Source organism: Bubalus bubalis, chromosome 23 (genome assembly GCF_019923935.1).
Source record: "Bubalus bubalis isolate 160015118507 breed Murrah chromosome 23, NDDB_SH_1, whole genome shotgun sequence".
NCBI lineage: Eukaryota > Metazoa > Chordata > Mammalia > Artiodactyla > Bovidae > Bubalus > Bubalus bubalis.
In genome coordinates, this window is record NC_059179.1 from 49,300,578 (window position 1) to 49,324,426 (window position 23,849).

At 51.7% G+C, this 23,849-nt stretch overlaps 1 protein-coding gene across 13 annotated transcripts in view; it reads right to left on the bottom strand.

Moving 5' to 3' along the window:
* EBF3 (EBF transcription factor 3) overlaps positions 1-23,849 on the bottom strand; it is a 118,670-nt gene that overhangs the window by 90,510 nt on the left and 4,311 nt on the right. For all 13 annotated transcript variants that reach the window (XM_044935359.1, XM_025273871.2, XM_044935360.1 and 10 more), the window contains 2 exons: positions 22,217-22,290; positions 20,555-20,623 (listed from right to left, as the gene is read on the bottom strand). In XM_044935359.1, the coding sequence (XP_044791294.1) occupies positions 20,555-20,623; positions 22,217-22,290 (143 nt within the window). The remainder of the gene's footprint in view (positions 1-20,554; positions 20,624-22,216; positions 22,291-23,849) is intronic.

Genomic DNA, 23,849 nt, shown 5'->3' on the forward strand with positions numbered 1-23,849 from the left:
CCGGCCGGAGGCCAGCAGGACGCATGTGGGGCCTGTGGAGCCGGACTGGCCCTCACAGAAGCCCAAGCTTATTCCCGAGAGCGAGGCTGGTCGTCCGGGAGGATCAGGAGCAAAATCCAGCCGAGCCTGGGGCTGCAGGCGTCAGCACCGCCCTCCACCAGCTGCAAGCGGCCCTGAAGCCTCACGGGCTCTGGGCTTCCTCCCTCAAGGGGTCCGGGAGGGCCCCAAGCTCACCGCCTCAGCACCCAAGGCGGGCGCAGGGTGCCTCCAACGGGTGATCGCAGACCCTCTCAGCTGTCAGAGCGGGTGATGGGTCCCACCCCACCTGGCTCAGGGTGGCACGCAGGGCCCAGCACCACCACCCGGGTGCAGGTGGGCACGTCTGTCTGGCCTGCAAACTCCCACCAGTTGGCACCACCCCGTGGGCACAGCAGGGGCCCAGGCTGTGGGGCTCCAGCCCCGAGGGCTGGCTCAGAACTGAGCACACGCAGACCTGCACAGGGAGCAGCAGACACGTGCACCCCCGCCAGGCTGGGGGCAGCAGGCCGACACCCCTGGGCCGGAGCTACTCACGGCCTGCCGCTGCACTCTGCACAGGCAGGTCTAGGACACGGTCCCAACCTCAGCCCACGGCTCTGGCGTGTGGGCCATTGGTGCAGACGAGCCCAGGGGCGGACCTGCGCTCGCCAAGGAGCGCTGCCTCCGGGAAGGTCCGACGGACACCTGTCCAGCCAGAGCACAGCCCCGGCCACGCCAGCCCCTCCGACACTAAGCACCCCAGTTACACCTGCCACACCGGTTACACCTGCCACCCCAGTTACACCCACCACACCCACCACCCCAGTTACACCTGCCATACCTCCCATACCGGCCACACCAGTTACACCTGCCACATCAGTTACACCAATCACACTAGTTATACCTGCCACACCCACCTCACATTACACCTACCACGCCCACCACCCCAGTTACACCTGCCACACCCACCACCCCAGCCCCTCCTACACAACCACCCCAGCCCTTCCTACACCAACCACACCAGCCCCTGCCACCGCATAACCTCAGGCAAAGCCAAGCGAGCTCCTAGTCTCCCAGATGGTTTACCCACGTGGTTGGATGCATGTGTGTGCTTAGTCACTCAGGCCTATCCGACTCTTTGCGACCCCATGGACTGTAGCCTGTCAGGCGCCTCTGTCCATGGGATTTTCCAGCTGAGAATACTGGAGTGGGTTGCCATTTCCTTCTCCAGGTTTGACGCATGAGAAGAGCTCTAAGCTGGGGCCCACCCAACCCATCGCCAGCTCCAGACAGGAAGCTGGGAGACCAGCAACTGCAAGGAGGAGCACAGGGGGTCCCTTGGAGCTGGATGGGCATCTGGGAGGAGGCAGCAGGTGCTCAGACTCACAGCACCTCTGCACCTGGGAACCTGGAGTCCACCCGCGTCAGCAAGACCTCAGGTTCTAAGGCTGCAGAGAGGCCCCCGGTGTGAGCAGAGTTGAGGTGGTTTCCATGGCAGCGTCCAGATGAGGCCCCTAGGACCTCGGGAAAGGGGTCCCTGAGAACAGAGAGACCCCGGGGACACAGCAGTGGGCGGTGGTAAGAAACGTGAGCCAGACTTCCGTGCTGTGGCGCTGCCCGCAGGACACCCGGCCTGGTGGCGTGGCCGCTCCCCTGCCGCCCGAGAGCCCTACAGCGTCCGTGTGTCCACCTGCACTTGTCACGAAGGACCGGCCGGAGCCCCCCGTGCCTGGGCAAGGACCACACCTGCGGTCCCTGGGAGAAGAAAGACCACCTGCCCCTGGCCTGCAGGGTGGCCTGGGCGTGCCGGTCCCTGCACGGGGGCTGGCCACAGCTCGGGTCCAGCAAAGACCCTCTCCCTCCCCCCACTGCCCACCCCCGTGCCAGCCATCCTGGGCTCACCCCACGGCCACTGGGCACTGCCCTCAGGACGCCTGTGTCCTTTCCAGGCCCAGCTCTCGCCAGCCCCCGCCCAGATGACAACTCCTGAGCGATTTCCAGGGGAAACACTTGATCCCCACATCTTTCAACCTTAACAGGTGGAGCATGATGGAAAACCATCCTTTCCCTAAATAATGTTACTTTCTCTTACGTGGGCTCAGGGGACAATTTTGATAAAATATATGATTCAAAACACTTTAACGTAGCACACATTATTTCCCGTGTGCTCACTGGCACGCCATCCACAACTCTGTCTCAGAACCATACAAACTGTAAAGAGACCAGAACGACAAACGGCCTTCGGGAGAAGGACCTCTCCTCCACCCTCTGGTATGTTTTCCATCCAGGGCGGCTTGGAGACGACGCTTTCCCAGGGACCTCTCCAGGAAACAGAAAGCGTTTCACTCTAAAGTGAAACTGTGTGTGTGTTTTTTAAGTTGGTGGGAGAAAGAGGGAAACGATTAAACAAGCAGGTAGGCGATGGACCATCAGGAGCGGCCACACGGCTGTCTTCGCCCACTGTCGGCCGAGGGGAACGATGGCCTGTGGCTGGTGGGCCAGGGGCTCCTCCACACCAGGTTCTGGCCTTTGCACAAGCGCTTAGAGACCCCTGAGCTGGGGGAGGGGAGGGCGCAGAGCTCTCCCGGGCGCAGCCTGGGGAGGTGGGGAACTCGGGGGGCAGAACCAGACTGGACCCACTGGCCAGCCTTCTGGATCCCATCAGACTGACAGGGGATGAAGACACAGGCTCACGGAAGTGACCAGTTGGCATCTGATAACTCAATTATCCCAACTCGATCCTTTCAAAGCTCCCGGAACCTCTGACCTGTCCCACACAACAAGGCCTCTTTGTGTCTCTGCTTCAGATGGACGCAAAGCCACTCGGCTGCACACAGTAACTCAGGAACCTCGAGTCCACTACATTTCTGAAACAGATCATCTCTGCCCCACCCCAACCCTCCAGAAGACAGTACCTACAAAGGGTGAGGACACAGTTTCCTAAGACTTGCCATTCTTTGCAAGAGCAGAAGAGCAGAAACAAGGCAATTTAAAGCTGACTCCTTGGTTATTAAGAAGTGCAGAACCTAAGTGGAGGCCCTCACAATCCCCACCACCACTCCGCCAGTCACCCCCTCCCCCACCACAGGGGTCCGCCTGTCACTTTACAAGTGACCGACTACACACGGAGGATTGCGTCAAGCCTTAAAACAGCATCACGGTTTAAATCTACATAAAACCTCAAGACTTCATTGAAAATAAAAAATAACCGACAACGACGATCAAAGATGTCACGCCCGCCATTGGGTGATGAATGTGAACTTTCCTACCTATCAAGGTTCGTGCTGTGAGGGTTTCATTTAAAGACATGCTTTTTGTTGTTGTGTTTGTTCTGTACTTGTTTGTTTTGCCAGATCTGGTGAGGAAATGATTCAAGGGAAATCCAGACCTGGCCCGGCCAACTCTGCTGCAATATTTGCGTTTTTTTACTGAAGACATCCGTGGTGTTATAACTTCACACCTCTGCATTTCACCATAGACCTAATCAGACTGAAATCCTTTGCGCACTTCTCATTGATAAAGGGAATGAGAGGTCCCACGTGGAAGCGGAAACCCTCCAGTGTCAATGGAGAACTTGTGTCACACACAAGCTGATGCTAGACTGTGTTTAAATTTTTCACAGGTGAAGAAAATGGAACCAAACTTATAACTGCTCTTACAAGTGATGTTTCTAAGTCCAGTATCCTGATAACTTACAAGCAATTCGCCAAGCCCCATGGGCACCTCTTATCCTAGAAGAGAGGGTCTTCCATGTCCCTCTGTGGAGGAGGACATGGCAGCCCACTCCAGTATTCTCACCTGGAAGATCCCAAGGACAGAGGAGCCCGGCGAGTCACAGTCCAGTGGGTCACAAAGAGCTGGACATGACTGCGTGACTAACACGCACACACGTCCCTCTGGCTGCATGTCCGACCCTCTGTGACCCCATGGACTCAAGCCCACCAGGCTCCACTGTCCATGAGATGCTCCAGGCAAGAACACTGGAGTGGGTTGCCATTTCCCCCTCCAGGGGGTCCTCCCGACCCTGGGATTGAACGCACATCTCCTGCATTGGCAGGTGGATTGTTTACCGCTATCACCAGCTGGGGAGCCCCCCATCTGGCAGCACCCACCTCTAGACAGCATCGCTACTGACATTCCACCCCGTGAGGGGATCTCCATCAGACCCGCTTCTGCGCCCCAGCCCCGAACACCCACCACTCCAGCACACAGCAGGACACAAACGCCCAGGGCGTCCACACAGCAGACCCGACCAGCACGGTGCACACCTGGCTTTGCCACACGTACCATCCCCAGGCCCCTGCCCCTGCCACACAGACCTGGGGGGAGGGGGTCCCCTCCATGCATGCCCGTCACACGCAGCCCTCACCCCCACACACCCCACCCTGGGATCTGCTGAGAAAGGACTCCCCTAGATCAGCCCAGAAGCCCAGCTCAGAGTCCCTGGGGCCGTGTGACACGGGCCCACACAACTTTCGGGGATGTGCAGAGGTAGGAATGAATGAAGGGCCCCCTTGGCCTGGGCTCAAGTCCCTGTTGCGCCCCTTCCCAGATCAGTGACCTGAGACGACCTCTTAACGTCCCCAGACCTGATGAAATGACAATATTGCAACAGGATCAGGGCCATGGAGGTGTAACTGGTGAAGAGCCCTGACTTCACACTCAGCAAACACGAGTGGCTACGATCACACTCAGCAAACACGAGTGGCTACGATCACACTCAGTAAACACGAGTGGCTATGATCACACTTAGTAAACATGAGTGGCAGCGTGGGTCGGGTGGGGAGGAGACAGACTCGCCCCTCCTGTGGGCACCCTTAGAGTCCACCGGGCCTCAGGAAGGGCCGTGGGGAGTCGGGCCCAGGCTGTGCGAGGCGCACCCAGCCCGGAAAGAGACCAGTCCTCAGACCAGGACTGCCTCTGATGCCCAACTCCAGCTCCCCCAGCCAGGGGCACCCACGACTGGTCACAGCAGACTGACCCAGACAGTGCAACCCGGCCGACCTGCATCCTGGGTCTGAGGCTGCCCATCGACAGTCAGGAAGAAGCCCTTCTGCTCCCTGGGACCCCTCTTGGGAAAACTGGGCGACAAAGCACAGACATATGCTGTTGTTGTTTAGTCATTAAGTCGTGTCCGCCTCTTTGCAAGCCCTCTTTGCAGCACGCCAGGCTTCCCTGTCCTTCACTACTATCTCCTGGAGCTTGCTCAAACTCATGTCCATTGAGTCGGTGATGCCATCCAACCATCTCATCCTCTGTTACCCGCTTCTTCTCCTGTATGTATTTTAAGTCGGGATGGTGAAATGTCCCACCTTGAGGCAGGTTGAGGTGAGGTAAGTCAGCACAAACTCGATGGCTGGCTGGCGGGCCTCGGGCCGGACCATGAAAGGACCCACAGCAGCTTAGGGAGACTTAGCAGGAGTGTCGGTTTACAGGGCAGCCGTGCTGTCAGGAGGCCGGGCTGGGGCTCGGGGGCCCTGCTCAGAAGCGGGAGGCATGAAAACCCGGGAATGCATTTCTGTCCCAGCCCAGCCAGTGCACTCAGCTGCCAGGCGGCCTTACCTTTCTGGGGGGCCACGGGCTGCCCCCCAGGGGCCCCATCACCCAGGAATGGCTCCCAAGCCCAGGCTGGGGCCACGGAACTGCAGGAAAGGTGGTTCTGGTCCACGGCCGCAGGCCCCTGGGAGGCAGCGGGGGACCTGGGCCCCAGGGTTTCAGAAAGCAGGAGTGGGGAGGCCATGCCTTGGGGCCTAAGGGCCAGGCCATCTGATGGAGGTGGCCAGGCAGGTGGGCAGAGAAGAGCAGTGGGAGAGATGAGCAGGACTCCACCCGGAGGGCCACCAGAGGGAGGGGACAGGCGGACATGGCGACCCTTGGAGGCATCCGAGCAGGAGGTTTCGGGGTCAGGCAGGCTCTGGCTGGACCCCTGGGATGGGCCAAGAGCTGGGGAGGCACCCACGAGAGGCTCGGCCGAAGTCAGCCCCCAGGGGGAGCGCGCACGCATGGGCTGGTCATCCACAGCGGTGCAGGGCGCCCCCATTACAGGGGGCCGGGGCTCACGGGTCAGACGGATCAGGACTGGCAGCTTCAGGGAGGGCGGCCCCCAACGCAGGCTTGGTGGTCCCAGCTCCCGGTCCTCAGTCCCTCCAGCTGCAGGGCCCGTCACTAGGGGAGCCTTGGCCCCCCACCCAAGGCACCCGAGCTTCCGGGGACCTCCGGCCACTCACCGCAGACTTGCATTTACAGCCACGGAAGCGTGGCTGTATCCAGGGGAGGCGTGTCTCCGTGGACGCTGAGTGATTTTAGACCATCTTCCCGCCGGGAAAACCCCGGCTGGGTGGCCGGCCCAGGACTCTCTCCGCTCTGCCTGTTTCCACCCCAGATGTGTTCACAGGAATAGCCCCTCCCCCCAAATCACAAAAACAGAGAAGCCATCTAACCCCGACGCTGGGGGAGGGGGGTGGCTTTTCGGTTCATTCCAAGCAAAAGAAAAACAAATCTAAGTGTCACCACGGCCACTTTCCCAGGGCTCCCAGCCACCGTGTGCCTGAAAGGCAGCCCCCAGGACAACGATGGGCACCCCCGAGCTCCGGACCTGCCCTGTGAAACTGCCCTGTGAAGCGGGTAATTCAGGCCCCCCTGGGGTGGGGGTGCGGGGGGGATGGGGGGATCTGTCTCTTCCAGTCGGGGAGTGTTCTAGAGACAGGATCTCTGCTCGCAAAAGCATGCAACCATAACATTTATTTCTTCCATATAACGCTTCCTGTTTGCAAATCTGGTGACCGCATTTGAATCCATCATCGACAAGATCTTATTTTTAAATGAACTCAACGGAAAATTGTATTAAATATTTACAATGGATTTTAAAAGACCAACACAGCTATTCCTCCCATGCACGCGGAACCAGGAGGGGGCGGGGCGGGGGGGTGAGGGGAGGCCCATTTTTTGTGCAGAATGCTTGGGTAACAGGCATCTGCTTGGAAGCTGGTCACCTGGGTCAGCCTCTGACGCTAACCACACAGCAACGTGAGTTCAGTGGACCTCAGAGCAAGATACGTTCTAATCTAGGGTGCTTCCTTATTTATCGCTTTCTAATGGGTGTTTTCCTCCAGGTTCTAAAAGAAAGGCTGTCGAGAAGACAGGTTTCGGTCCTCTGGCTTCCACTGCTCCGTCCTCCTGATGGGAAGTGACTGCAAGCTCCCCCAGCTGCACAAAAAGCCAACTATTTCTTCCACACAAACAAGGCCAGTCAGGGTGTCTGCACGCTGCCAGGAGGCTCTTCATTACAGCGTGCCGGCCCCGGCGTTCCCAGTTGGAGAAGATTCCAGCCACTTTCCACAGACAAATAAACAGAAATACTTACAGGGGGACAGCCTTGTAGAACTGATTCCTTAATCAACAGTTAAAGAAGCAAATTGGATTTGCCCTATCACACACACACACACACACAAAAATGAATTCCAGATTGTCGTTTTTGTCTTAGGCACAAGAAGGTTGTCTTAGAGGCTTGGCTGGGTAATTTCATTTTAAAAGTATCTCTAAAATTTGACATCCCTGGGGATTTGCGGTTTTCTCCATCATTATATAACTGTAAACTTCTGGATGTTAGAGATTGGATAATTTCTTTCAGCTGGACCTGGCCTCCAGCGCCCTTGGCTGTTCAGGATGAGCGCCAATGGCTGGCCGGCATTACCAGGCGGGCTTGGGAACAAGGCGAGTCCCCAGCAGGCACAGCCAAAGTTCTAGCGTGCGATCCGCTCCTGATTGATTTTCCTAAATACAGGTTCTCCTCGCTCGGCTCTTAGTTAAAGGAATGGTTAGAAATTCTCTGGACCAGCTGCATCTATGCCAGCAAGCAAAAGACGACGGAAACACACATGCAGCCTCTTTAAGGCTTTCGGGTTGGACCCCGCAGAGCACCTTTTCTGTGCTGGGTTCTGCGGGACCATATGTTCACACAGCATTATGGAGAGAAGCTGGCCTCCAGCACGTGACAGGCCTGGGCCGGCAGACCCAGCCGAAACTGTTCAATGCTCGTGAAACCCACGGCAAGCAAGGTGCAGCCTGCGACTCCAGGGGTGAAACACACACACACACACACGCACGCACGCACGCCCGCCCGCCCACCCAGCCCACCCCACCCCCAGCTTTCCTGCCTGTGTGTGATTTCTGAGTTGATTAACGTTTCATTTCTAGCGTTATGCTATCATAGCCTTTATGTTTTAATCCATTTCTCACAGCGTGGGAAAAGAAAAATATCATTATTCTAGTAATCAAGTTATTCCTGTGAAATCCTAAATAAAATGAGAATTTTATTAAAGATATTTATCTTATACAACAAGAACAAAATCAATTTGCACTGCCAGTCCGGCATCCCGTTACAATAACATTAAAATATACTGTTTATCTGGGGCGGGGGAGCCGTGTCTCCTTTCAGAGTGGTCAATGAGGACAGGACCGCAGTGCACTTCGTTCTCAACAGTGGCCTGGCAGCTGGACGTGGAGGAGAGCATTTTTATTGTTAATCAATGCCAATCAATTCTGAGCCTTGATGTTAAATAGGGATCAATACCACTGGCTGCAGATGAGATCTGATTTCAATTGGTGAGCAAACCTGCAGAAGTTTTTAATCATCAGGTAAATCAAGACCTGGAACATAAGTCAGATGAATTAATACAGGCCGTGCAGGACCTCTCTTGCCACTGATCCAGCACAAGGAAATTTCTGTCATATTTCATTATCACTCTTAGGGCAAGCTGAAGGCAGCGTTTGGGGAGCATTTTCTGAGTGGGAGCTGGAGCGCCCCTCGTGCGGCTCACCGTCCCCCCTGCAACTGCAGGCAGCTGGCCCACTGAGTATAGTTATACGTATGCCCCATGAATCTCATTTTATGCGATTAAGATCCATAAAAATTCAATAGCTTTTCTTCTGCAATTCACATTTTACCTGGTGAAATATCATAAGAATTTCATTATCTTTGCAGCTGTTGCCTAGGATCAGGCAAAGGTTATTATCCCCTTCGAAAACACTATAGAATATGTACGAAAATGTCAGGAGAACTGGGCATTTAAAGCTTGATTTTTTAAAAGAAAAACACTGTCTGAAGTTTAGAATAAACTGTACTTGACATTTATGGACCATGATGCATTTCTCGGTAAACTGATTTTGCAAGGAAATTCTTTGAATTCAACTCTCTGGCTGGATTGTAAAAGGAAAAGGAAAAAAGGGGGGGGTGGGCACTGGGGGTGGGAGCAGGGGGGTGGAGGTAAAGGTGAGAGAGGCGGGGGGAGGCCACAACGCAATTCAAAGCTGAAGGCCGCCCCCCCCCCCGCCCCCTCCCCCCACCCATCCACGTCAGACCATGCCGGGTTTCGTAACCTTTCAGATAACCATCCCAGGGAAGATAACTCGGAAGAACCCCAACCGATTGCCAGGGCCTAATCCTATGGATCATTCAGGCCCGTTTAAAGCATTTGAAGAAAAATGGCCAGTGCAAAGAAGGTGATTGATCAGAAAGCTCTGTAAATCACGCGGATTCGGTACAGTCCTCGGCCTCCACTGCTCGGGTTCCATCTAGGATGATAAATTAGCATTAGATGGGACCTAATGAGTTTACTAAACATTTGGGATTTGTGCTAATAAACTGGCTGGCTGTGAACTCGCAGAAGCAATGAGCAATCCCGGGGCTCCCTCTTATCTCTGTACATGACAGTTAAACCACGCTTCCAATCTGCGATCAATTCATCATCCGACACCATTGTACATTCTTCACAAAAAGATAATTACTGCTTCCCTGGATCAGAACACTCATATTTCCTTGGAACTGCAGGTCTTGATAGCAGGCACTGTCACTACCTCCTCCGAGCCCCACTATACAGCTCTATTTATGATCATTATTTTCGCCTAAACAAGCCTTTTTCCCCAACTTGATAACGAAACCCGCTATGATGAGAAGGGAACAGTTACGGCATTGTTTCCTCTGTGGAGCGCTTCTGCGTTTAGTGGAGGCCGCTGACAAATATTTTATTCAGGGCATTAGTAAAAGTTTCCACTCGTTAGAAGATATCGCTTCCATTTCCTTCAGAAAAAAAAAAAAAAAAACCCTGCTCCCCGGCTCTGATTTGTTCAAACACAGAAAAGGAGCACCAGCGAAGCAAGTGGCATAACAGAGAATAAATCAAAACATGATTAAAAACGCCGGAGCGGTTTTCAAATCACATGCCCCTGGCGTTGCTGCCTCCAGGTCTGTAAGACCCTCCGTCCCCGCCCCGCGCGGGGCTGCCCAGCAGACTGGTCAACTCTGTTTGACCCCTAGCACACGCAATAAATTACTATAACACACAACTCTGAAACAATGTAAATTAGTTACTGCTCACAGTCTAATAAATGGGAACAAATGTGTTTGGGGCTGGAGTAGGGTTCTGGATGCTCTAATTGCTGGGAATAATTATAATGGGTCTTAGGAAACACGGGCAGCAGTCACTTGTCATGACAAATGCCCCTGGCCCCGCAAATGTGTTTCTGACCACAGGACTTGTAAGAGCCATTTTTTTTTTTTCCCCTTCAACTTAAAATACACTTCGAGGCCTTGCCTTATTCACGATCTTGTGTGCAGATCCTTTTAAAACTATAAAGCCAATCTCGTGTCATACTTACTATTCAGAACCAGGGCAAGTTTATTTTTACTGTAAAGCTTTTCTTAGATTGTCACTGGCCTGCCACCGGCTCCATGAGAGCGGCGAGTCCAGCACAAAAGCTTGGGTGACCAGCAGAAGACGCGGAGAATCGGTCGTTTGCCGGGGCAGCAGGAGACAGACAACAGGGCCTCTTTCTGAGCCACACCTCTGGATGAGAGACCTCGCCGTTTATTAACTTGCATAACTCATTTATTTGTTCAAAGGAATGATCTTTGGGGAAAGGGCTGTTATATTTAGAAGCCGCTTGTCAAATTTAATAAATGATAGTTATTGCCATTTTTCTCCCCTGAAAGCACTTCCCCAGTTCCTTCCCACCTTTCCCTGGGGCCCCCGCTGGCCAAGGACCAACGGGCAGCCTCGCCTCAGTAACTGATGGCTGCTGCCCGGTGGCTGGACCGGCCCGCGACCTCAGACGGCGGGGATGAGCTGCACGTCTGACCCAATCCCCCACTTATTTCCTGACCCAATCTTCCTCATGTCAGAGGACGAATCGCTTCATTGAGAAAATGGAAATGGACGGGGAGCTCCCTTTGGCAGCATTTCCAATCACCAAATCCCAGGAAGGAGACACGGGGAGGCTGCCGGGACCACCCCATCCCCGCGCACTGATCTGATTTACAAACCCTTCCTAATGCGAAACAAATGCTGTGGGTGTGAACTCATACTTAACCATAAAAACCCTTGCATTACTCTGTCTCGTATTAAATACCACATATAACTCTCAGCAGGTTTTATGTTGGGTTTTACTGTCAGCAATGGCTAAAGCCGGCCTAACATTTTGTTTGGCAATTAGGAAAATTTGTAGTTTAATTTATTAAACCAAAAAAGCCAACAACTACACTCAGGGCTGAATTCATTCTGCTTTTTATGCCACAGTGTAGCACATTTGCCTTCCCAATAATTTAATCATTCTCCTTTTATGGCCTGTGTCATTTAAATATTCCAAAAAAAAATTATTTAGGGGGAAAAACAACTTTGAAAATAAGCACAATTGAGTCATGTCATGTCAGTAAATTCTTGGTGAAAAGCTGAAATGTTGTCATTTCTTTGGAAAAAGGAGTCAACTATTTCATTTAAACACAGGGCGGGACATGCAAACTTCCAAAATGACAAGAGCCCCATGAACAACATCCAAACGTCAGAACACTATGTACTGCCATAGGCTCGGGAATCCATCCCCAAAATGCCAAGACAGCAAGTGAAAGGAAAAATAATGTCCAGAAACCTTTAAGAAGAAGAAAAAAGGGAAATTCATAGAGTCTTGCTGTGGCTGTGGGGCCACAGAAACAAATGGAGGAAACTTAAATGTACATTCCTAAGTGAAAGAAGGCAGTCCGAAAAGGCAGCACGCTTGCAGGACTCCAACCTACAGTTGGAAAGTATGGCTTTCTGGAAAAGGTAGAACTATGGAGACAGTAAAAAGATCAGAGGTTGCTGGGAGGGTAGGGTAGGGTAGGGAGGGACAAAGAGCCAGCGTGGAGGATCTTTAGGGCAAGGAAAGAAATGATTCTGCAGGACACTACAATAGCAGAGACATGCGTCTGTCAAAATTCATAGGATATACAACACCTGGAGTAAATCCTAATGTAAACTATGGACTTAGTCACAACGTATCCACATTGGCTTACCCACCGTGGCCATGCACCTAAGGCAAGATGGCACCAAGAGGGAAAGGGGGTGTTAATACGGGGGTCTAATTTCTGCCCACGTTTCTGCAAATCTAAAGCTGCTCTAAAAAATAAAGTCTATTAAGTTCTTCTAAAAATATTGTCAAAGCACTTGGGAATCTACAATCAAGTGCAGAGAAAGTGAGGTTAGCTTGGCATGGACCATCCCTGGGGCAGGTGTGGCTTCAGTGTCCTACCCAATGGCCACCCGCCTCCTGGCACCAGCCTTTGTCTCCGGCTTTCTGCCTGGCCATGGGAGGCCATTCTGTGGAGCTGGACATGCGGTTCTAAGCCGTGACACCTTGGAAGGCGCATCTGCATGAACCTGGCAGAACAGCACGCGGGCACCTATCAACCACGGCCCCTGACGCTGAGAATCTTGGAAAACTTTGGGGACCCTTAAAGAGGAACCCCCACTCAATAGGATTGCACCCCCGACCCCTCCCCTGGGTCAAGGGGCGTTTGGGGGATGCTATTGAAAATAAAAGGGGGTGCCCTCCCCCCACCCGGGGTCTTTCTGCACAGGCCCTGTTTCAGCCCAGAGTTGGGGTGGCCTGCCGCCCACCCTGCCCATCATCGAATCCTACACGTGCAGTGCACAGACGTCAGTCACCCTCAGGTGGCCCCTCCATGCCATCCAGACTGGTCATTTCTGCAAACGCTGTCTGCTCTCAGAGCCCTCAGCAAGGGTGAGCTGGCAGTGGTTCTGTGCCAGTGTTGAGACCCTGTCCCCGCATGGCAGGCTTGGACGGTCCAGGTCGGTTTCCCTCCCCCCACTTGGGGAATCCGTCATCACAAGGGCAAACGTTTTTCAGGCCCTTAATCACTGCCCAAGTTTTTGTCTGGCTGCTTTAACATGGCACCCTGCCCTCAGCTGCTTTCTGCTCAGAGCGAAGCAACGGGCAGAAAACCCAGGCGACGAGGGAGGAGGCGGGGCGGGGCGGGGCGAGGCGGGGGCGCGGCCGCGGCCTCGGGCAGCGCGGGCCCCTCCCCAGATGTGCGAGCCGCTCGGCCCGCGCACGGCAGAGACTGTCTGGAGCCGACTCCTTCCGCCAGCGGGGCCTGTGCTCCGGGTCCTACACCACCACCCCTGGAGCCCCTGCCTTTCCGCACATGTTAAACTCATTTCCTCGTGAATTACTGGGGAAGCCAGGCGCCCCCCTCCCCTCCGCTGTTCTGAGGGTGCCGGCCATCCACTCTGGCACCACGGCCCCGCGTGCATTTTGAGCATTTTCTAGCCTAGCAACTTCCAGCGAAGGCATTACAGAGGGATATTTTTCATTTGTTTTTGTTTTTAAAGGGAAAGGGAAATGAGTGATTCAGAAACAAGCAAAATATGAAAGAGCTGCCCTATTACCTGCTCCCCCCGCCCCTGCATCCAGGCCTCTGCACCGAATTGTTTGCAAACCCACTCCATGTATTAGGCTGACAGATACTACTGACTTCTCTGAATCAACAGTTCTGCAAACAGTTTTCTCCGGCTTCTACAATCTAATGAACGCTAGTTACCCCCAAGTCTGAGGAGCTTATAAAATACAACCGAGAAAACCCATAACACATAAAATTCCTCTGCTTATTTTTCTAAATTATAGCCATATTTTTATTTGAAAGCATTAATAATACCAGCATAATGTCTCATTATATAGAGTTTTGACCACAAACATTTTTGGGAGATTTGCTCTGAAGATAAACAAACAAGAGGCACTTGTGTGCCAGCGCAGCGACGGAGTGAATGGTTTTCATTTTCTCCGAGTGTGAGCTCCAGAAGCTTTGCCAAGTACAGGTTAAGCTCCTTGAGTTTTCACTTCCTGTACCCCGACTTGTCAATCACTTCCTGTCTGCAACGACAATTTCCATCATTAGAACTGGGGATTTTTATCTCCTGCAACGTGCCTCCCATTGCCACTGTGAGTTTGAATTCTGATCAATTATTCACCACCTTTGAAAGGTAACCGAAAGTCACCTCATCCACGGGCACCGCCTCTCTGCGGCCAGGGTCCCCATCCTCCCCGGGGCGCCCCTAAATGCTCTGACAAGGCCAGCCTCTCCCGCTTTCTTCACAGCACGAGAAGGCCTCTGGCCAGCCCCAATTATCTTCTGGTGCACAGAGAGTAATTATTTGCTTCCTGTAAGCATGCGTAACAGAACCCAGAGTTTGGACGGCTTTCCATAAGGTAATCCAATTCATCCAAACCATCCTAACACAATTACAGGCACTGGCGATATCTTTGCTTTTCACCTGATAAGCCTGCCGCAGAGGCGCGGGATGGCTTGCGTCAACATACCTCCTGGACTATAGCTTCTGACAGCCCTGGGCCGGCCCCTCCCCTCGCCCCTGTATCTTCCTACCGGCTCCCGGCAGGCAGCTTCTCCCTGCACAGGCAGACAAGCATCAGGGCTGTTTCAGAGTATTGCGGAAGTCATGATGGGTGTGTGGCTGGTTTTAAAACCCGGCCTTCGGCGGGCCTGGCCGTGGAGTCCTCAGCCAAGCCAGGCGGCCATAAATCTCTGCAGGCCTCCTGGGCCTCGACCAGAGATGCAGGCGCTGGGCCTGGCGGTGGCTGCCCAGCCGTGGCCGGCGAGTGCATGCTGGCATACGGTGGTGGGCAGCCTCAGACCTAGCGTGTGTGATGTCAACTCTCTAATCTCTGGGCTTCCAGGGAGAAAACATACAAAGTGGGGACTGTTCCTGGTGTCTCCCCGTTGAAATGAAAGCATGTCATTGTGGCTCAATAATGCGGCTCTTCCTTTTCTGTTTATTTTCAGAAGTTTATGGGGGAAAAAAAAATGTTTAAAGGCTGAATGAGCACGCTGAACTTTTTGCCTCTCTCCACTAGCGTGCCAGGGAATAAAACAGCCATTCACACCTGAGCACCAAGAAGCCAAATGGGGCCGGTGCCAGGCAAAGTCAGATTCTTTGTAGCCACGTTGGCTCATCCAAAGTGTTTTCACCTTGCCAAATTTCTAGCCAATATTTTTCCTTCGCTGAAGCTCCAATGTATTAAAACAGATCCTGGACCAAAAAGCGTCTCAAACACACAGCCAAGACCCAGAGAAGGACTCGAGGATCCCAAGCCTGCCGCCTGATAATTATATTCACATCCTTCAGAAAACCGAGAAGGAGAAATTAACACCAAACTATAGTGTTTTCATTGCCTTATGCAGATGAAATGACAAGTTGTCGTTTAAGAAGTTAATAAACAGTCTCCATTTTGCAGGTTATCCAAATGCTACTGCCTAGAAAACCTTGGATCCCTAAATGATGTGTAATTAAAATTATTTTTAAAATCCTCCTTGACAGGCCGGGGCTTAGCCAAAATGTAAATGACATTAAAGAAGACAATGAATTTAATTTTATTTAATGTCCCTTTTTGCAGATCCTCATTTACATAGCATTTTTAACAAAAGCGTTGACCTTATAAATGCTGGCATTTGTACAGCTCCCTCGGAGTTGGATTTAATCACGCTCGTGCAAAGCCATGAGGGAGGGAGCCTTAAGTTCTCCGCTTGGAGATGGAGAAGGAATAAAAACATTGGGACTGGTCAAATGTTTATCCTCCCCGCTTCTGAAAACAGCCTGACAAGAAGATGTAAGGGGCTAGGGAATAGCCCGGTGCTGTTTGTAAGGCTTGGTAATAATCATACATAATCGTTTGGAAATATAGCTAATAAAAAATATAATGAGTGTTCAGCAAAATCGGCATTAGGCCCAAATTACATGATATTAATACTTGAACAGGTGCAGAAAGGCGCTTTAAATGAGGTAAATGAATAAAATGTCCCAGAGCACAACTGTGTGTGCTGACAAAAAGTCAATGCCATGAATAATTCAGCGAGGACCGCTGCCAGCAGAGGTCGGCTCTCTTTGACCTTTGTGACAGGAAGTGAAAGGAAACACTGTTGACTAAGAAAAAAGAGAGGGAGAGAGAGAGAAAGAAAGAAAACCTCCAGTCGGGTCTTCGGCTACCGTTCTGCCATCCCTTTAAAGGTGTAAACTTAAAACTTGTAAATGGATCAGAGGCAGGCTCTGGAGGGCTGCTGGACAGTGGGGGAAGTTGAACGCGCGGCCAGTTAGCGCGACCGACGAAAGACCATGTGAAATCACAGACAATGAGAGGTTAAGTCAATAATATTTCTCTACAGCCCAGTGTCAATTATGTATAAAAAAATCTGAGGTCAGCTGAAAAGTATTTTCAGAGCCCACAGGGTTGAAATTTTGTAACAGCTGTTAAATATGACAAAACTCCCCCCACCCCCTTCAAACTAAAGCTATTCCAAACTCTGTATGAAAGAAAATGGGATAAACAGATGTCTGGCTTCCAGACAGGAAAGTAGGACAGACTTGGAATGATAAGTCTCGCAAACTCCATAGGCCCACGCCAGATTTACCGGGGAGGGGGCACTGCCCGCCGCAGAGATGCCAGCGAGCGGGGCGCCGGAGACGACACCATCTGGACCCGCCCCGCGCCCCCGCCGCCGCAGACCAGCCTCTCCACCTGGCAACAGCTGGACCCTGCACCTCTGGTCCAGTGCAGTCCGGCCCAGGAGGGGAGGCAGCCGCATGGACCCTCCCCGGCGCTCGCAGAGGGTCCAGGAGACACCGGGGTGGCACGGGAGGAGGGCGAGAGGCAGAGCGTGGTTCTGGTTTAGCAGCTACACCAACATCCTGTAATCATTCACAGGCCTTGGAATGTACGGCTGAAACAGGAGAGATTTATCTGCTCATAGTTGGGATCTGCGGACAATGGGTGTTCCTAATGAAGACCATCTGCTTTTGTGTTTTCCCAGAAAACATTATTCCATGAGGAAAATGATACTCCCACCCTTTTCAGCAATACTCTAAAAAAAAAATGTGTGTATAGATCCATGCACGTACACACAGGGGTATATCCATAAATGTGGGTATGCGTGCGTGGGTGTGTGCACATACACACACATATATACACATGTGTGGGTGTGTGCATGGGTGTGCACACACGCAGATACATGTGTGAGGCTGTGTACATGGATGTGCAAGTGTGCGCGCGCACACACACACGTGCCTTTCCCTCCCTGCATCCGGCTCTCTGCACCTCACCACCATCTACCACAGCTGCTGCTTCTGCAGCATCTCCTTTTGACTTTACAATGCTATGTTTGGCCTTTACTCTATCAGTCGTTACATTGTTTTAAATACACCCCCCCCATATAATTATATTTGTGAAGCTGTAAAAAAAAAAAAAAGGCACTGTTTTACGAGGAAAAATACAGTTAACGTAAGTGAAACCTTCACCATAAATTATAAGGGTTTTGTAATGTAAAATATCCTCATTCCCACCCCCCTCTTTTTTACAGAGAGGTCTTCCATGCTGCTCGTGAGGATTTAATGCTTCTAAAAGATAACTAAACCGAATTGTGTAATTAATTGACTTAAGGCATCAGAGTCTATAGAACATGATTTCCCTGCCAGAGCACGAAGCCCATTCTCTGCTCTCGTAACACAGACAAGCAGTCTCAACGAGCCGGAAGAGGCTTGGTGTGGGTTAGAACGAATGTGGGCCCATTGATCTCAATTCAGGTTGGAATTATTGGTTTATATCCTGAGGACAAATATGCCTTATCTGGTCAGAACCTGCTAAATGTATCCAAAGGCCACGAGGAGCCGGCAGAGCGCACTGTATATAATTCTTTTTTAAGCCAACTAACCAAGTGATGACATTGCTGACGGGGACCTGTAGACTGACTCACCGACCTGATGGGGTATTTTATTCTGCAATACTCAAGAGAAAGCCCAGGCTAGAAACTCAACATGAGCAACTAATTTCAGGAGGCGACACACACGCCACAGAAATGATCATCATTATGAAACTGAAACGCATCTCAGTTGCAAAAGACTACATCACTCTGAAGGTATTTCCCTCCTATTGGCATTTTTCTTTCTCTGATTAACACAACTTGCCCTAGCGAACACCAAACTCATCGTTTTCCACCCCCTAGAAATGCGCCTTAAACTGGAGACTGTGCCAATACTACATTTCACAAAGATTGACATCAAGCAACAAAATGCAAACAGGATTTGTCATGATAAGTGACAGGTCTCTGAAGAATGCTAAAAATGTACATTCTATTCGTCATTACATACAGCTATCCTTACCTTAAGATCCCTACCATGGAAGGTGATTAGAATTCCTATAAAATTGTCATATCTTGGAATTTAGAAGCAGAGCAGATTTTTCATCAATAATTAAGACCTCCAAAGCATTTACGCCTGGCGTAAATGGAGCTGCAATTCTCCTTATTCAAATAAACTTGGTAAATCCATTAGCCAAATGTTTTTACATTTTTCGCCTCCTCTCATGCTTCCAGAATATCAAATGATCACATACCTCTCTTAGGTTAGAGAGGTATCAGTAATCTCCGCACATATTTTAATTAACCAAATATAAGACAGCATTTACTCAGACAAGAATTGAAGAGAACATTTCTGCATATCTAAGGAAGTTGTTTCCATCGTGTGATAAAAACAGTATCAAGAGTCATTCAGTATCAACAGTCAATAAATGATTGAACGTCGCATAAACCAAAAGTGATTTTGAAGGAAACACGCAGCATCCAAACTGCTAGTTGAGTCAACATGGCTACTTCATTACCATACCATGCTAAAACCTCACGAGGTAAAAACAAGTCATCTTTTCATAATGTATAAACAACACAAATTGAGGAAAACTCAAAAGATGAAACCCTTTACCATCCTGCATCCGAGCACACACGCACTGCCCTTTCAAGCATCTTATACTCAGACAAGATTCCAATAGCTGCTCAAATACTTTCTGCCATTCAAAAAAATAAAATAAATTCAGTTACAACACTCCAAGGCCGTATAATTTCCATAGCCACAACACTGAAAACAAATATAATTACATTGATTTTTGTAGTTCGAGTCCTATATAGTGTTGGACTTGTTCTCAGTTGCCTGAGTGACGGCCACAACTGGTCAACCCTATTTGATTACTAATAAGAGAGCTGTCCCTTCTGTCAGATACCGAACATTCTCCACTAAGCAAACAGCTATTCCAGCTAGTTAAACATTAGCATTGCTCTCCACTGGTGGCGCATATTTCTTTAGGCTTAACTCATAGAGTTTTCCGGGTTTAATTTTTCAGACACTGGACAGCAAAGTTCATGATCAAAAGATAACTTTGTAATGAAAGCTGCTGAAATTCAACCCCTCTTCAAAACAGTCTGAACCTCTGCTTCACAAAACTGGTGTCATATGTACACATCTAACATCTATTCGACTTGGGTACCAGTTTCAAAATCTGCAGTCACTCACACACTGGGCCTTTCGCTGTCAGCCCACTGTTGGGAAGGAAGAAATCCTCCTCCCGCCGCCCAGGTCACCGAAACCCCGGTGATTTGGGCTGGAAGAGGAGGGTGGTGGTGGTTCTGTTGTTTTTCAAAAGCAATGCCAAACACACGTTAGTGCTATGAGGACTAATGATTAGGGTCCTAAAAGGATGCAGCGTTGCCCAAGGAAGATGATAAATAGCAAGATGAAGAGCAGCAAATGTAAAGAATGCATACAGCTAATCTAGTTATGGAAATTAATGTTGGAGAATGTAACCAGCATGTGTAATTAGTTTCAATTATAACAACTTTGGTTTGTTAGTTACATATTTGCTACTTGACATAAAACGACAGCCACAATTGGAAAAAAATTAAGAGACATTTTACAACTAATTGAGAGCAGATTAAATTCATTCTAACACTGGGCAACAATTACAACAGGAACACCACCCAAGTCTCAACTTCGGCTATCATCTGAGATAAAAAAAAATAATGCAAAAATGAAATACTTGTTAACAAATTAGCAAAAAGCATTTTATGACATATCTCTGGATTTAAAGCCAGAAAGTCTCTAGGCATAAAGTGCTCCTCACAGTGAGAGCAGCGGCAGATGAAACTGCTTCCCTTGACAACTCGCAAGCAATTACTGAATCCCCACAGAGCCAGCCACCAGGTTTCCAAGTCAACCCACCTGTGCATGATAACACACGCCGACAACAAATGGTGCCACGCACGAGATGAGCTCAACACCAGACTCAAAAACAAGGAGCAACTGGAACCCAAGCCAGGCCATAGGTTTTGTTGCGGCTACGGTTTTGTTTTGAAAAATAAAGAAGTCATCCTTACCTGTCAATGATCACAGGGTCTGAGGGTGTCTCATTTCTATTGCCACAACTCTTCTTGTCGCAGCACCGGCTGTGGGGATAACAGTAAACACTGGTTTTAACACACGTCTCATCCTCTTATGCCCGACTTGTAATTTTTCTTTTTTTTTGAAGTCTGACAGTAAAGCCGTTGGAGTCAAGAAAATAAGTTATCCTACCAAGCGGTTTGGCACATTTAAACCCAGCGAGTTCACGTGCTCTGCGGCTCAACTTGTGATGTAACTTTCTACCGGAAGGAGCAAAGTTGAGCGGATCTGCTAATACTAGGAGGGTTCTGAGCTACTATATAAATTGCAATGCTAAAATATGGAAAATGTTGTCGGTGTTTGTCTTTGCAATGAACTGAGGAGAAGGGGAGGCAGGAGGCTTGGGAATAACTTTTCACAGCTTCAGCTTTTGTTTACCTCTAATTGTCAAGCTGTTATTTCTGGAAAAGATGCAAGATGCCACCTTCAACCAATATTTCTTTTGGGCATTTATTAATTATAACCACAAAAGCGTACATCAATCTATCAGAAACTTCTATTGTTCCTTCTTTAAGCCTACCTTAACTCCGTTATTGAAACTTTAATTAAAGCAGAAATGAAACAAAAATGTTATGCTTCTTGCATTTTAAAAAAGCATACTTGTATAATGGTTACATGTCTAAATTAGCTAAATTAACACCATATGGTAGGCAAAGTATATAAAGCCTTTTAAAGCTGACAGCTAAAGTGATTAAAGAAAGTCTACAGTCTTCCACTTAGAGCTTAAATCACATCTGTGCGCTTTCTATGTTAATTGCAGTACATGCAGAAGTGGATAATAAAGAAATTCCACTTTATTGGTTGTAATTTATATTTATTACCTGATATGAGAAAAAGTCAGCTTTTGTATATTAGTGCTGTAACAATACGTCTGCTCAGAAATGGCATTGAGGCAAGAGGCATCAGCCAGGCGGAGTATGCCCCTCAGAGTCTGCGGCCCGCTACTGTAGCCGGCGCCTGCAAAGTAGGTCCTTATCATCCCCGGCAACTATATTTCACATGCCGCACATACAAAGTCAATGATGCATTTTTATTTGCCATGTAGGGGTGAAACTCTGGTGGTAGTTAGAAAAAGAAAAAAAACAGGTGGGAAATTGCTCTTCTGACAGAGATCTCAAGTAACGTGCAAGCTATCTAACAACAATATGAACGATGCCTCGCTGCTCTGGAAAAGAGGTTAACTGACAGAATCGCAATCCAATTCTCACACACACGAGCTCTATAATAAGTACAGGAGAGCTTCCTTTCTATCAATAACAGACAATCGTGTATCTCGGGCTGCAAGCGCTGGGGAGGGAGGGGAGGGAAGCGGTTCCAGCGCACTCCGACTCCCCGGCTTCGCGGACAGACGCCTGGCCGAGGACCGGTGATCCTTTTCTGACCACACGGCAGCGACACGGCCCACATATTAATCCGCTCCGCCGGGCAACCGACCGCGGCGATCGCCATCACCGGGGGGTCGATGAGCCCGGCTCCTCGGCGACCCGCGCGCGGCCCGATTACATTTCAATCGATGCCCGTCCCGAAGCGGGGAGGGGTGGCGGCGCCCGGACGCGCGCCCTTTGTGGGCGCAGCTGGCGCCCCGGCGCCCGGCTCACCTGCACATGATCTCGTGGGTCAGCAGCACGCGGCACATCTCCGGGTTCTTGTCCTGGCCCTCGTAGACGATGGCCTGCGCGGGCGACAAGCAGAGGCGAGGTTACGCGGCGCCCGCGGCGGTGGCGCCCCGTCGCCCCCCCCGGGCTCTGCGGGCCTCGCGGGCGGCAGGTGCACGGCGGGCGAGGGGAGGCGGCGTCCGGGGGAGTTCGCCCTCCCGGCGGGGTCACCCGAGCCTGGCTAGGCCGAGGCGGCCTCCTCTCTTGGGCGCCCGCCGGGCCTGCGCGGGGCCTTCTGCTCGGGAGGACGCCGGCCGCTTTCGGGCCGGGAGACGGAGGCCGAGGCCCCCGCGCAGGGAGCGAGGGCACCGGCCCCTTGCTGCCGGCGCCGGGCCGCGTCCTCGGGCCATTATCTATCCCGAGTTCCGATCTGCGTGGAGGGAGAAGCGGATCAGAGCGCTCCAGGACTAAAAAAGCGGAGACGAGCCGCCCGGCCAGCCGTTTGCCTGATGTCAAGGGCTGCCCCGAGCGCCCCCCGGGATGCAGAGTCCGGCGCCCGGCCGCCCCCCCAAGTTCCGAGCCCCGGCGCCTGCGTGGGCCGCCCGCCCCGGGCCCCGCCGCCGCTGCCCCGAGCCCGCAGGGCCGCCCGAGCGTCCGGCCACGGCCGAGCTCCGCCCGCGGCGGGCGGCCCCGGGGACCCGGGCGCTGCAGCCGCACGTGGCCGCGCCGGGCCAGACCTGGCGGGCGCCCGGCAGGAGGCCTGGGGGCCCCGGGGCGCCCGGGCCCGCGCGGCCACGTGCTCCTCGCCGGATGATATTTGCAAAGAAAGTGCTAATGGCCAATCTGGTGTTTATTTTGAAACTGCTAACAATGATTTTTCTCGGGTAAAAAGGCAATGTCTGCGCACACACGCTCTGCTGGGTTTTGAGCAGAGGCTCCGCCAGATGGTGCGAAGCCCTAGGTGCGCTCACTACCGCGCTCAGCCCGGCTCCACCGCCGGGAACCCGTGCCGGGGGCCGCCCGCGCCTGCCCCACCGCCGGCCTCCCCAAAACAGAGAGGGCAAAAAAAAAAAAAAGAAAGTGGAAAAGGCCACTGGGGGAGGGGCCGGGGGCGGGGGCCGGGAGCCACAAGTTCCCCCGCAGAAAATTCCACGGAAGGGGGAGGGGAGTCCTCGCTCCAGTTCCCGCCCCCGCCCCCCGAAAACGATCTGGAAATTGCTTCCAACCTCCCCGGGACTTCTGACACTTCCGTCCACTTCCAGGCGGACAAAGCCCTTTCTCGAGGAAGCCCGGGGCTGCCCTCTGGGAAGAGCGCGGGGCTCCCGCGAGCCCCTCTCCCAGCGCCTCCCTGCCGGTAGGCTGGGAACGGCGGCGGTGATGGTGTCACCGCAGGCCGCCGGGCCGCCTGGGGCTCGGGGCGCGTGGCCGCGGCGGGCGCTGGCACTTCTGAGAGCGCGGCTCGTCCTCGGATGGATCCCCGTATTTATATTTGATTTATTTTTTATTTTGTAGCACAAACAGAAATCCATAAACTGTCGGTTCAGCGCCATTGACTCTTTGATCAGTTACTGGGCTATTTCTTTCCTTCTCTCCCCACCCACCCCCCATCTCCGTCAGTGAGAGGAGATTAAATGCC